Genomic DNA, 15392 nt, shown 5'->3' on the forward strand with positions numbered 1-15392 from the left:
AAACTTGTGAGGTTAAAGTGAACTATTCTCAAGTTAGCTTCTAACTCCTATGAGACTCTAACTAATTAAGTTTAGTTTAGTGGCTTAGTTTATTGGTATTTTGAACATTCCATGGATGTGTATGTTTGGTGAAAATAAAATTACTATTCTATCTGAATAATTGCTATTCCTACTGTAAAGTAGGAAGTATTCAATTTCTGTTTCAGCTTTACTGGAAATACTGAGTTTCATTGCAACCTAGGCGTACTCTTGATAGCATTATCTGAAAATGAAATATTAATGAATGGAGGCAATTAAAGCCTACCATGGTTGTTGCATTCACTGCAACTTAAAGATGATCTGCAAAATTAAAATGAAAGCTCAGCTCAAGCATAGACTGTCATGCTATGGTCTGGTACACATTCCTGGAAGAACATTAAGGAAAAAAAAACATTAATTGCACAGAGGAAGTAAGCCTCAGCAAAGTTATAAATGAGCTATATGAAGGAGGTATTAACAATTTTCATGCCATCTAGTTACTTAGGAGGCTTAACCATGTTTTGCCTATACAACTCTGTATTTCTCTTTGAGCGCAGACAGTATCAAAACCGGTTCTGGACTTGGTTTTCCTTTTTCTCCTGAGAAAGGAACTGTTTGTAAATACCTGCTAAAACTGTTGACAACTTTTAAATGAAAAAAAAAAATGCTGAGCATGAGACTAAGATTGTACACACATTATGATATTGATGCACTTGCCAAGTGTATGTAAAAAATTTGTCAACAGGGAGGGACAGAACAAACCCTTCCACTGAATTGCCCTGGACACTAGTCACTATATAGAGGGATCATCTCTTGATCATTTCTGTTGATGCCTTCTTGTCTATCATGTTGAAAATATTCAAGTATTAATTCCCGTTCCTTTACTAAAACTCACATTTCATCTGCTAGCTGAACTTTCCAAAAGTGCTGGCTTCTCTTTCCCTGTCTTTTTCACTCTATGAATAATTTAATAACTTTTACAACCCCTGCAAGAAGAAGCACAGAGGGTTTATCTGAGACTATTCAACAACCTAATGTTGGTGCATTCCCTTTTGAGAGACCTTGACTCAAACCCATTGTTTGCCTGAGTTTAAGCAAGGTTTTAAACTTTTACCTCTAAAGACACTATTTTAGTAACTGACATTTATGTGTTATTCAGGATATTCAATAGTAGAACTCCTTCCAAGTAATTTATTGGAATACTTCCAGTTCCCATACAATAGAGATGTTCACTGAACCAAAGGGAAAGCAAATGAAATTGATAACTCTATTCACATAATCTCCACAGGGATGAGTAGGGAGATGATTTCCGTATGGTACAAAGCATCAGGAACTTTTTCTGACACTGGCATATTTCAGTGGGTTCTGGTTGCAGAAAAAGAGGCCATGGAAAGGTCTTTACTGGAAAAGAACCATAGAAATTATGTGAAGGTGGAAGAAATTCCAGATAATTGGAATTTTAAGGTTCAAAGTTCCCAGTTCACTGAAAGAGGACACAAAGAATGTAGCTGTAAAAACAAATTGAATCAGATAAGCACAGTTTAGAAGTTGTTAAAGCAGCATAAAGTACACAGTAATTGCTGCTTTCCACTATCTGCTTCTAGACAGTCTATGAATCCAAAGACATGCTATCAAGTAGTGCATCACCATCTATTGTCACTGGATTCCCCTGCATCCTGCAGCAACATTATTCACAGGAGAAGAATAGCTCTGGCACAATGCAACTCCCCACCTTTGGTCAGGAAGATGCACCTTCACTCTCCGGTCTTCTTCCTACTGTAACATGGCAGTGATGTGTTTCAGCACGGAAGGGGACAACCCAACCAGAAAACAACTCAGTACAAATATTGACCTCTGGACTTTTTGGCCCTGAACAAACTGTGATCAGAATTTTCATGTGAAAATCTGGAAGACGCTCAACATGAGGGAAGAGACAATCCTGATTTCATGTGCTTCTTTGTAAGATACAAAACAAAGGAAACTTCAGATTTTAAGGACAACAAAAAGGATGAAGAAAGGAAACACATTCTGAGTTCAGATGTAAAGGATGTAAAGATGTTGCCTTGTCTAATTCCTAAGCAACATAACATTTATCTTGGACAAAGGTTAAAAGGCAGGATGATAAGAATACCAAGGTATTATATACTAGCATATAATCAGGAAGAAGGCTTGTATGAAATCTGAGACGGTCTGCTCTAAAAGTAATTTTGGAACTAATTTATTAGATTAGTAAATCAATTAGATTGGTGCTCTAAAAGTAATTTTGGATCTAATTTATTAGATTAGTAAATCAATTAGATTGGTGCTGTAGTCAATTAGATTTGTGATAAATCTTCACTTAAAGACAATTTAGTCATAATTATAAAATCTTAGACTGTGCAAATGAATATGATAAACAACGTACTGCTTGAAAATTTGTCCTACTGCAATATTAATTATTTATTTATTATATTTGTTTTACATATTACACATTAGGTATAATAATTAGAAGTCTTTAAAATATGCATCATACATTTATAAGAATTAGTATAATGTATTAATATTAAAATTATTAATAATATTTTTATTCTTAAGTTATTAATTGAACATATATTAAACAGCAAAATTTTTAAAGTCAGTTGAATTAGTTTTTTCAGATACTGCTCAATAATCACAACTACACACTAATAGGTACTGTTGTTTAAGTCAATATTAAACTTTTTCTAATAGTTTGAGTAGCCAAGGTTTTGATCACCCACTTATAAGACTCCATCTTTATGGAAACATATAAGATGTAGTGCTTAATTACAGAGAGTGGCAATTTAGATACTACATATCATCAAATATGATAGCTCCACCACAAAAAAAAGGAAATAGTTGCACCTACCGTATTACACTACAACAGAAACTCTGTATTTCTATCATAAATATGTCTCAAATCCCTTGGACTAACTACATTAAATTGCACAATATGCTTTTGAAGACTGAAAATACCCAGCTTTCTGACTTGTTACATTGTGCATCAGTATTCATAGTGCTGCAAGAAGCAGTGGTCGTAATATCAAAAACTGTAATGTCTGTTCATATAATTGTGTTTGAAAATTGCTAAACTATAAATTGTTCTTGGCTTAATGGTGCTTATATGACTTACACATAACATATGTATCATCTCTTGCAGTACAAATACAAGTGCAAATACAGACACAAAATAAAAGTACCTTTAGTTTCTATCAAATACCAGAAGCACCTAAAGATTGAAAGGTAAGAAAGTACATGCTGTTCATATTGAAAACACAATTGTAAAAGAATCACTTACAAATCATCAGTTTTAGGTTTATGACTACAAACACAGTCACGTTTTGTTGTTACTAGACAACAGTCCCCTCTTTATGTTCACTAATTAGATATGATTACATAAAATTGCTCTATTCTACAGTCAGTACTGTTTCTGGATTCCTTAGCAAAATTAACAGTGACACTTGAGCTCTGATGAAACTAGTTTAGGGAACTCTTGGAAAAACACCTTAATGGTCCTGTTAGGATATAAGCTGTGACATAACTTGCTACCTACTTGAAAAATTTTTTGCACATACACTACTGCTCTTCTTAGGAAGAAGTTCCTTACTGCTGCTGGTGAAGCATTGAAACAGGTTGCCCAGAGGGGTTGTGGATGCCCCATCCCTGGAAGTGTTCAAGGCCAGATTACACAGGGTCCTGAGAAACATGATCTAGTAATCAGGTTGGCAGGGAGGCTGGAAGTAGGGGATCTTTAAGGTCCCTTCCTATCCAAACCATTCCATGATCCTATGATAGTTTTTGACCTCTCTGGAATGGATAGAAACAGGCCCTGGTTCTGCCACTGTAGTCAGACAAAAATTTTTTGATATCAAAAGTTTGTGAGCAACTTGCCCTTACAAGGATGATACCTAATAAAAAAAAAGCAGGGAAGGTTTTTCCACCTCAGATGGAATTCTCATTCATTAGGCTCTGGGAAACATCTAGGCTGCAAGGTGAGAAACCGCAGAGGATCTAAGACTGGTGACTGCAGACAGAGATCATGGAACGTGTCTCAGGACTGTGAAATAGTGTAAGATCTCATGGCTCAAAGCACTCAAAGAGATAAGTGGCTCAGATATCTTAAAGGGAGGGCCTTTTCTTCAGGTAGGTTTGTCCAGTCATACCTGGTTGGCTGTTAGTAACTTATCCAGGATCCAACTCTGAAGTACATACTGACTATGAATCAATATCACAGAAAACTATATGAAAGAAGTCAGTAAAATAACCAGTATACTGACACCACTTTTTGCTATGCTGTACTGAACTGTTTCTGCTGTATTGGCCTAAACTCATAGAGGATTCTGAGGGAAAAGAGAGATCAAAGGAAGGAGTGCATCATTTCTCCAGTCAGGTAACTTGGACAGCCTGTGCTGAAGGAGAAAGGTTTGTATTTTCTTGTGACTATGAAAACAAGCCTCGGCAACTTTCCAATAGAACAGCTTTTCGAATGGCATTTGTGATTGCCTGCTCCTGGTCCACCAAAATGAAGCAGACCAGGCTCTCAACCAACACAATAATTGAGTCCAGTGGTGGAATTCTCCAGGAAGAAGCTAAGTAGCTGCAACTTTGGACTCACAACATCCTGAAGAGATGCTGAGTGCCACAAAGACCCTGAGCCGCAGGATTGTGGTCTTCCAGCACATACAGAAATTTACAGAAAGTGCTTTTGCTTTATTAATGAAAATAAAGATGAGATGTGCAAATTGATCATCCTTTGGAGCAATGCTAATTCTTATGTAAATTTGAGTTTGTAAATAAAATTTAACTTTTGTAAGTAATTTTCTTTTCATATAACCTTTTCTGCAAAACCCTCTTCCCTCTTAAGGGGGCCTACAGAAAAGATGGGGAGGGAGCCTTTATCAGAGAGTGTAGTAGTTGGATGAGGTTTAGCAGCTTTAAATTGTAGGAGGGCAGGTTTAGATTAGATATTAGGAAGAAATTCTTTACAGTGAGCTGGGTAAGGCCCTGGAACACGTGGCCCAGAGAAGTGTCCAAGGCCAGGCTGGATGGGGCTCTGAGCAACCTGGTCTAGTGGAACCTGTCTCTGCTCACAGCAGGGACATTGGAACTAGATGATCTTTAAGGTCTCTTCCAACTCAAACCATTCCATGATTCTCTGATTGCCCTAAAGTGAATGAAATTAGGCCTTTGTTACCAGAAGAAAAAAAAAAGGCAGTGTAACTCCTGCTGAAGCACATCTCTATCCCAGCAATCTTTCTGACTTCGGTCACAACAGTAGAAAAGGAGTCATCAGCATAGTTACTGAGGGGAGCAGAGACACAGTCACAAATGTAATGTCACAACCAAGAGTCACATCCTTAGGCTTTCATATGTCAGAGGCAACAGTGGTTCAGTACTTAGATAACCTGGCCAATTCATCAGCAAAGTTAGGGAAAGGTGAAAAAGAAAGAGAAAGTGAGACTTGGACAAAGATGTGGCTTCTTACCCACACTTTAAATATGCTAATGCAAGGGTCATAAAACATAATACTGTGGAAATTTGAGATGATTTCTAACTAAACACGTTGGAAGATGTACCTTTGAACCCGAACAAGGAAGAAAGGAACCTTTTGGCTGGTATCATGAGGACCTAATGCATGAAAGTTGTACAGTGAGACAAAGATTCACTTGTGTCACATGATGAACACCAAGGCATCTCTGTAGTAACTTTAAACTACTGAAACTGCTTTCTATTCTAAAATGATCTGTACTGGAAGACTAAAGGCCTTAGATCTTGTAGGTTTTAATTAGCAGGACCTAGGTTCACAGCAATTTTATCAGTGAGATCTACAAAAGCTTGAGGGAAAGGCCAAAGGGGAAAGTAAGTTTTTAAAATTCCAACAGGCATAAACCATGAACTCTTCCCATTGAATGCACAGTAGATTTTCCACAAATTTCCAAACACATTCAAGTGCATGGCATCAACTGCCAGTGGAGAAACTCTGAAATAGGCACATTTCCCTAGAATAACCAGCAATTTTACATATTTTCTAGATTTTTTAACCCAAGGCTATAAGAAGAAAAGGACAGGTTGAAGTAGAGGATTTTGAAATTCCAGAGATCATAGAATCATAGAATCAATCATTAAGGCTGGAAAAGGTGTCTACGATCATTGGCTCCAACCACTGACTTAGCACTCCTGCATTCACCACTAAACCCAATCCCCAAGTGCCGCACCCACACGCCTTTTGAACACTTCCAGAGACGGTGATTCCACCACTTCCCTGGGCATCCTGTTTCAATGGCTGACAACCCTTTTGATGAAGCAATCTCTGCTAATATCCAATCTAAACCTGCCCAGGCACAACTTCAGACCATTTCCTCTCGTCCTATCACTTGTTATTACCTAGGAAAAGAGGTTGAACCCACGTCACTAAAACCTCCTTTCAGGCAGTTGCAGAGAGTGATGAGGTCCCCCCTGAGAATGCATTTCTACAAGATGTATTTGAAGGTTCCTCTGCTTATACAGAGTAGTGAAGGATATGAAGATCTTTTCCATAAGTTTGACAGATATCAGAAAGGCTTCAGTAATTAATCAAATTTCTACTTGGTATAAGCATCCAGGAAGCAATGAGATGATATGCAATACTCTGTAAGTGGTGCTTGAGAAGAAAGCGTCCCTCTTTATTAAGTTTCAGGAGGATTTTAAGTCAGCATTGTACAAATACCAGCAAAGTGTCCTTTTTGGAAGGTGATATCAAGTGATTGGAGCTTACTTTGATTCTTGTGGTCACGGAAGAAAGAGGTTATGGGGAGGACAGTGTTGGAGGTGCAGGAAAAGGTTGCAATTGCAGGACACCTATATTCTGTTTGTGTTATTGTGATGTGAACTAGTGACCTAACATCAGCTGTTATGCCCATTCCTTCAAGTAAAATATGCCATATTGCTCTCCTGGTATGAAAGAGTGGCCCTGAAACTGAGATGCAGAATTTAGTCATTCACGGAGGAGCATAATGTGCTGCGAGTAACCACAAGCTATAATAGATTGTAAATTGCAGATTGCTCAGATAAAGCAATGAGAGATACATAAAGTATTCCATTAGGAAGTAGACTCTCTGTCTGTTCTTGCCCAGTGGGCAGAGAAAACTTCCTTAGCATGAAAAAAGAGAAGGCATACTGAAGTTTACTCTCATTTTCTCCAGATACAGTTTCCTGGATGTCAGTTTTACAGAATTTGCCTTTTTCAAGTTCCCTGTAGTGCTTGGAATTATATTCTTCCAGTGTTAGCAAAGTAGCTAAATACACCTGAAGCTCACAAGTATTTCATCATGTTGATAAGGTTCATGACTTTGTTTCTGTTCCTTGGTCATAAAAGATGACAAAAATGAACCTTAGCTCAAGAAATAGCCTCCATCCACTAATATGGTTTGTGAGGGTAATGGTATGATGTATTCCTGTGCTGAGAATATGCTCGTCACAGAAATGGCAAAGTTTAATACTGCTCTGGAGGGAAGATACTTCCAAAAAAAATATGCAAAAATGGCACACACACACAGGGTACAGGGAAAGGAAACAGCATGTGGCTAAGACTAGAATACTCATTCTCCATGAGTTTCACTGAAGTGTAAACAAAAGTAGCAGAAAAAGAGAAATTAAAAGTATATAAAAAGGAAAGATGAAATAAATTAAAACAAAAAGCTAAGAACCCCATGGAAACAGTGTCATGCAGGCAAAACTCACAGTGAGGGTGCTCTGACTCAGACAAGTACTTCCAAAGAACTGAGGTCAAATTGTTCTTTCACTGTTGCACTGCTGGCATGAAAGGAAGTAGGGGCTATCCTCTGCACATTGCTGAAGCAATAAGAAAGAATCTTCAGAATGAATACCAAACATCCAATTTGAATCTATGTATGGATGGGACAAAAATTTTTAAAAATCCAAGTGCAATAGGTACAAAATCTATTCCCCCAGTGGAGAAAATTAAGAAAGAAGTAAGTTGGCACAACTGCCAGTCATTTCAATGCAAATGGACCAACATTCAAAACCAGCAAGTATTAAAAGGAAGTTTCAAAATTAATTTGATAAAACTTTCTTTGACAAATTTCAGCTGTGGAAAAAACTACAGGGACACTTCAGAGTTAACACAGGATGATGGGTAGAGAAGTCAGGAGGTTATGACAGTATTTGGTCCTCAAAGCAGGCCACTTGCATTGTAATATAGGTAAGAACTAAGGAATCGTAGACAAGAGGCATAAAAGCAGTACACTATCATTTATTAATAACTTTTCATATTAAGAAGTAGAAGAATCATGCTGAAAGAACCACTACTTGGTTATCACCAGTCTCTGTTGATAGAAATTAAAGATCTGAATCCCAAAGGTTGGGATTTTTGACATAAGGCAAAAAGAGAAAAATTTGTATTGAAAAAACCCATAAATCTTTGATCACTATATAAATTTCACCAATGTTAGGCTAGCACTTCAAGCTACTGGGAAAAAAATCCAATCAAACAGATAGAAAATTACAAAACCCAGTAACTCAGAGGTTCCCAAATGCAGATTCCACACTGTAACTTTAGCCTTGCATTGTTAGATATTCGAAGCATTTCAAATGGCAGTAACTACATACATGTAGTGATTCCCATTCACACTGCCTTTTACTTTTGGATGTTTTTTTCTAATGAACTCTGTTTTAAATGTGTAATTTATGATTATAATTCCAGCAATAACAGTTATTCAATGCATTTCCTCTGAAAAACAACCTGGCACTATGTCTCATGCTAGTCATTTCACTCCATGAAAATCTTAGGCTGAAGGAATCCACCTTTTTCCCTTGAAGTATTTAACCCACCTATTTAATTAAATCAAGATAATTCCACTCTTCATATCTGTATTATATATCTTACCATTAGATCAGGGTGACACTTGTAATTAAAAATTAATTTCCAAGTATCATTCACAGTTTACACTGCTCTGGTGTTTCACATCATTCTAGCAGTCAAACTGGCTTGAGCACAATCTATGCATTTCACAAAATAAAACCAGAAAGCAATTGCTTTTTTAATAAGCTTCAGGAAATAAAAGAGTAACATATGAGGGGCACACACCCACATACCTTTAACACTATTCTTTTTTTAAAGTATCCTCTGTTTTTTTAGTTTTTATTCTACTTAATTAATTCAGTACACACTTTAGAAGTCCAACGGAACTGCTGAACTGCTTGACTCTCTCTATAATTCCCCATATTCCTTCTTGATGGTTTCAACTCCCATATGATGAGCTGACCTCTTAGATGAACTTCATTTCTCCTCATCACTTACAAATATTCTTCAGTACTTCTAGTCAACATCTAGTCTTTAGGTTTTAGTTCTTTTCTCTCCCTCCTACACTCTCACTGTGATAGAATCAGTTCATTTGTTCACCTATTATCCCTTCATTATTTCATGACTTGCAGATCATTGGTACTTATATTATTCCATCCCCTATTCTCTCTCACCTGTCATTAGTTATCAATTATATCCATCCTTCTGAAGCTTCTACAGTTTTGTTCCTCCTTTTCACTGTAATGTCCAGCTTGCACTCCTTCAGCTCTGTATGCTAACAGTCAAATATTTAGCTCCTAGCATGACAACAGTGCACCAGTGGCCTGTTCACTTGTTCCATGAAAGATTTGCTCTTTTATCTGAATGGCTAACCAGATGTATTTCTCAAGCTTAACTGAATTCTGGCTCCACACTTTTTGCTGCCTTTATTTTCCAATTCCCAACTCCTTTTATATCCAAGTCTCTGTATGCATAAATTAAAAGGAAACAAAGAAAACACAATATGGAATTAATTTTCCAATTAGAATTTTCTCTCTGATGCTTTCTATGTTTTGCATTTCTGTGCTTTACATCCCTGTTGAAATTTTTACTGTCCTCTCTTTTTGTACAATCTCTGTAATTTGCATCACTGATGCTTGCTTTCCACAATTCTCTTTTTCAGTCTCTCATTCACCTTTAGATCTTTCCCAGAAAGTACACAGGAAATGTATTCTGCCTTTCCCACCACAGAAAGGCAAACTGCCCTCTCCAACAGCTCTGCTATGCTTTTGTTTCTAAATCCATTAAGCATACTACTTAGAACTGATCATAATCACCATTTACCCAGTGCAGTCACTGAGATGACTGAGTGCATCAGATCAAAAGGTCTATCTAGTCTAGCAAATTCTCCCTAGAAGTGGCCAAAATCAGACACTTAGGAAAAGAATGAGTGAGAGATATACAACTACTATATCTATGCTGATGACTGGTATTTTTTTTCTGTTTCTGTCTCTGGTGTCAAAACTGAAGTATTAGTCTGTTTCTACCACTTTTTGTACAGATCTTACCATACGTCTAAGTTCATTAAAATCTCTAGGATTTTCATGTCCAGCCTTCCTCAAGCAGTATAGATTCATCCTCCTAACTATGAATCTGTTCTGTAATCCAGGAATTGTCTTAAATTTAAATATCTATCTGGATCCTCCTGTTCTCAATATTTCTAAAACTTGCATGTGCTTTCTACGTAGCATATCTAAGACTGTTCATACGTAAAAAATTGATTTCTCACCATCACTTTTATGTCTCAATTACTGTAACACATCTTTTATGCTCATGACATAAGTAATTTTCTCAGCAAGTACAAGACTGCTTCAAATACAATTCCTTTTAGCCCACTACTTTGACCACATTACTGGCCTTCTTTCTCCACTATGATGGTTCCTCTCTTCCCCATCACATAAAACAAAAAAGACTTGATTTGATTTTTTAAGTCTTTCCAGGCATTTATTGACATATTCATTACCTTCTAATCACTACTCAGGCATTGAATTTCATCTCCAGTTCATGAAACTCACCCCCTTTGAGATGTCAAAAACTCAGTGATAGTTAACAATGGTTAGTATAACAAGACCACTGGTTTTATATATCCCCACAGATTTTCCCCCTTATCTCTTGTTCAAACTCCTTTATAAATTGTTCAAGACTGCGACAATCCTTTTTGTTCTTACTGTGTGCCTACATATGGAATAGCACAGTATGTCCTCCTCGATCCTCATTACAGGAAGCGATATCAGTAGATCGTTCTAAGTTCATTGTGCAGTTTAGAATGCATAACTGGAGCATAGTAATTTTTTAGCTCAAATGTTAATAAACACCATTCAGATCACTGAAAACCACTGAACTCATGAGGCACATTTCACCTCCATACTTGCTGCATACTTGCTTAAATAATACTAAGTACAACCTTATTTTTTTTCTGTATTAAGAAATTAGGTCTAACAGGTGAGCATTTACTTTTTAAAATAACTATTTTGAGATTTTCCTGATGTCAGAAAGTGTGTGGAATTGCCATGCACTTGGCTCTTAAATTAGCACATCAATCTACTGTATCACTTTCAGAACAGGTTCATTTCACCTAAGTACCAGAATATAATGTTTTAATGAACAGGATATATTAAACACCTAAGGTATTTTATGACAGACTACTGTAACAGTCTAGAAAAGACTGTTCTCTAAATTTCTTTATCAAAAAGTTTCCTTTGTGGATTTATAAAGAAAAAATTTAAGTCAACTGGCTCTGAAAGTACTTGAACCTAATCTGAACAGCTGTAAGCAAATACCCCAGATATCCTATATCCAAGGAATGCTTATCATGTTCACACAACTGCCATTACCATCCAAGCATGTCTTTTCTATAAAACTCCAGTCAAATGCAGGCACAGAAAAATGACCTGAGTGCTCTGGCCTTTGAGAGCTCCATCATCTCCAAGCTCTTAGGATCAAAACTAAAAAAAGATACAATTATCTTACTAAATGTGTTCCTCAGATGTTATGAAATACAATTTCCAGGGGCAAATTTTAAGCCTCTAAAGAATTCTGACATGCAAAGTGGTATTAAGCCTTCCCTAACAGATCTGCTGAAGCTTTGTGTTTCTCCCCCACCTCTCCCTGAACATGCTACCACTATAATTCTCTAATTTCCAGCTGCATGTTGTGATGCTGCTAAAACAGAGCTGTGACAAATGTTACTGCACACTTCAGCTTCTGAAGCAGCTACTAGTGGACAGAACTTTAAGAGCGTTCTATTACTCTGGATTATGCCAAGACTGGAAAGTCACCTCCTTTTACATTTTTACAGTAGATGAATACACAAGCAAAATAATTTTTCTTTGCCTCTCCTCTCTAGACTCCAAGCTTGAAAAGTGAGCAAAATCAACCTTTGACTGACTCTTTAACAAACTACAAATACATGTTTAAAGTTTAGAAAGTGAATCAGGAAGATCCAAGTTGTTCTGTCACATCTCAGCGTGATTTAGCTTACAGAATTTATCAACCTCTGAAGACCAGTTCTAAGGTAAGCCAAAAACTGGAAGACCATAACAGAATCAAATGACTACACATTTTAATATGTAACTGGTCTTAAAAACTAACTTCAAGTGGATGCAAGTGCTAGCTGGGGAAGCATATAGGATCTTCTGCTGTATTTTCCAAAAACCTTGGAAGTAAAAGCAAGAATAATTTTGGCTTGAAAAATGACAAGAAGGACATATTTTTAAAAAACAAACAAATTACCTGGCAAGGCCTTTTCATTTTAATGGCTATGACATGGTATCTGTAACAGCAGAGTTCACAGGTCCATGACCCTCTTTCACTTATCCACTTTAGCAGGCAAAGCTGATGCGTGTATCGTACTGACCCATCACAGCGGCAAGGATTTAACAATTCACCCTGAAAAGGCAACACAGAAACATTAACTTTAAAAGGAATCTTTCATGTACGTGTACACTCAATACTAAAATATTTAGAGGTCTGTAACAATGACCTGGTCTCAATTTCACTACGTGAAAAAGCACGTATTTTTTGCTATAAAAAACTCAGAAATGTAACTGTTTTAAAAATATCTAGCTGCTTCTAATGAGTCAAAAGCCAGAAATCTGCCTACACGTGTGTGTACCTATGTGAAACAACTGAAATAATACCACCCATCAAACAACAGTAGCATTAGCCCTTTCAAATAGCTCAAAAGGTTCCAAAAGTGATTGGATACATTTCTCCAGCAGCTACTCAGAAAGAAATGGGTGACATCACGGTTCGAAGAGAAAATTGCTCTTGTAGCAGGGCTCTGTGCTGCCCAGCCAGTCAGTTGTCAGGTAGGACCTCAAATAATGTAACTAAGCACTTCCCCCAGTAGTTCACATATTTCTGTACTATATAAATCAGCTATTCTCTTGTTTCCAAGACAAGCTACAAAATGCTGGTTATGGATCAGTTGCTGATATTGTGCCCAGTAACGTCATGACGGAGAAGATATTTGGAGGTCTTCTCAGCTTTAATTGTAAGCTAACACCCTCATTTCAAAACCTGACAGAAGCCCGAGAAATTCGTATCGTTTAAAGTCCCTGCGGGATGAGCCAGCGAGCGCAATGGCCAGAAGACACAGAGCGTGCCAGCCAGGCACGGCACAGTCCCTGGATTTTCCCAGAGCTCTGCGCCGACTCAGGCTTGCCCCAAGCGTTCGCCAGCACCACCTGGCACAGCAGCAGCCGGGGCTCGCTCCGCCGCCGACGCCGGGGAGGGCGATCCCTGCCAGGGACGCCGGGATCAGCACCAGGGACAGGGCTCGGCCCCGGGCACGGGGGGGTGTGCGAGGGGCCTGCCCTCCCGCCCCCGGCCCGCTCTGCTCACCTGCTCGGGGCCCTGGAAGCAGATCTTGCAGATGGGGCCGGCCCCGCCGGCGTGGCCGCCGCTGCCGCTCTCGCTGCTGCTGCACACCGAGCGCCTCTCGGGCTTGTCGCCGCCGGCAGCCCCGGCCCCGCCGTGCCCGCTGTCCGAGCCGCCCCTCGGGCCCTCGCCCTCTGCCTCCTGCGGGCTGTCCCCGCTCGCCTCCCCCGCCCCGGCCGGCAGCTCCAGCGGGGCGGCGGGGGCCCGCGGCGGCTCCCCGGCAGGGAGGACGACGCTCCCTCCGGCGCAGCTCATACCGCGGGGCACCCGCTCACCGGGGCGGGGACGGCCCGGAGCGGCGGATGGCGGCGGCGGCGGCGGGGAAGGAGCGGCGGGGGCGCCTCTCTGGCTGCCGGCGGCCGGGAAGGTGACCCGGCGCGGCCGCTCCCTCCCGGGCCCGGCGCTGTGCGAGGGAGCGGGCGGGCGGCGTGCAGGGCTGGGGGCGGCGGGGCGGGGCAGGGGAGGGGAGGGAGGCAGAGAGCGAGGGAAGGAGGGAGGGGCAGGTCCGGCACCGGCACCGCCGCCGCCTCCCCCGCACCGCCGCGGTCACACCCGCTCCGCGGGAGCCGCCGCCCCCGACAGCGCCCCGGCGCCCGCCCGAGCGGGGGGAAACCCTGCCTCTTCCCGGGACGAAAAGCCCTGCCTGCCCTCCCGCCTCCTCCTCCCCTCAGCGCCGGCTGCCCCCGCACCGCGGCGGCCGCGTCCCCCGGCACGCCCCACGGGCACTGCCCGCCCTTCCCTTGGCAGCACCTCCCGGCCCTGCTCCCGGCCCGGCACCTCAGCGCTCACGGGGCTCCTCCGCCCCAGCACCCCCGCGGAGGACGCGGCCCTTCGAGGGGACTTCTTTCTACTTTATCGGAGGTTTGGATGCAGAAGGTTGCACTTGGAAAAAGCTCGACAGAACGAATGTTCAACAGTTGTTCTTTCTTTGGGTGTGAAACAGTAGCTCTCCCCAGTCTTTTGTGGCTTTTTTTTTTTTTTAATTCATTACATCACCTCATTTTCAAAATTAAATCTGCTAAAAACATCATGATCGAATACCTTCTAAAAAAAAATAAAATCCTCACCAGTTAGAAATTCTTTAAAGTTTGGCTGGGGCTGCTGAAGGAAAGTAGGTGTGAATTTCAGCATCAAGTATGACACCAGCGCACATTTGATCTCGTGAAAATGACAGCAACTGTCTGCACGAGGAAAGAGAGAGAAATAAAACCTCAGAAAAAACAATTGCGAAGCCATATGCTCTTCCATGTCCACATTTAGATCCAAAGTGTGATGAAATCACACCTCTTTCTCATTGGCTGTTTCATATATAGTCTCAAGATGAGGGAGCACCAGGATGAGCTCAGCCATTGCCTTCACCAGCTGTGTTGTGACAGTAGTGGTTTTCTCGGTGTGGACATTTTATTAGAAGACCAAAGCAGCAGACAGGACTAAACCAGCACTCCTCAGCCCACAATGCAAACATGGCATTGCATGGCTCTCAGGCTCTCTGGGAAGGCTTGCAGGGCATATTCCAAACACCTGGGCCAACCTTTCAACCTGGCTGGATGCCAGCTCAGGCAATGTGCTGTCAGCAGAAGAGCATCAGCCCCATATGGCAAAAGCCGTTTTAGTCCTTCTAGAGCCTGCATCTATTATGGAGGCCATGCAATAGGTA

The 15392-nt window shown here is 40.5% G+C and overlaps 1 protein-coding gene across 1 annotated transcript in view; it reads right to left on the reverse strand.

The window, feature by feature from the left end:
• Positions 1–14044, reverse strand: part of MARCHF11 (membrane associated ring-CH-type finger 11) — a 29361-nt gene extending 15317 nt beyond the window's left edge. The window contains exons 1-2 of the mRNA XM_050319667.1: positions 13700–14044; positions 12587–12742 (exon numbers count right to left, since the gene is read on the reverse strand). Coding sequence (XP_050175624.1) covers positions 12587–12742; positions 13700–13990 — 447 coding nt within the window. The 5' untranslated portion in view covers positions 13991–14044. The remainder of the gene's footprint in view (positions 1–12586; positions 12743–13699) is intronic.
• Positions 14045–15392: the final 1348 nt, after the last annotated feature.

This window comes from Myiozetetes cayanensis, unplaced genomic scaffold, assembly GCF_022539395.1.
Source record: "Myiozetetes cayanensis isolate MyiCay16 unplaced genomic scaffold, myiCay2020 scf1, whole genome shotgun sequence".
In the NCBI taxonomy this organism is placed as follows: domain Eukaryota; kingdom Metazoa; phylum Chordata; class Aves; order Passeriformes; family Tyrannidae; genus Myiozetetes; species Myiozetetes cayanensis.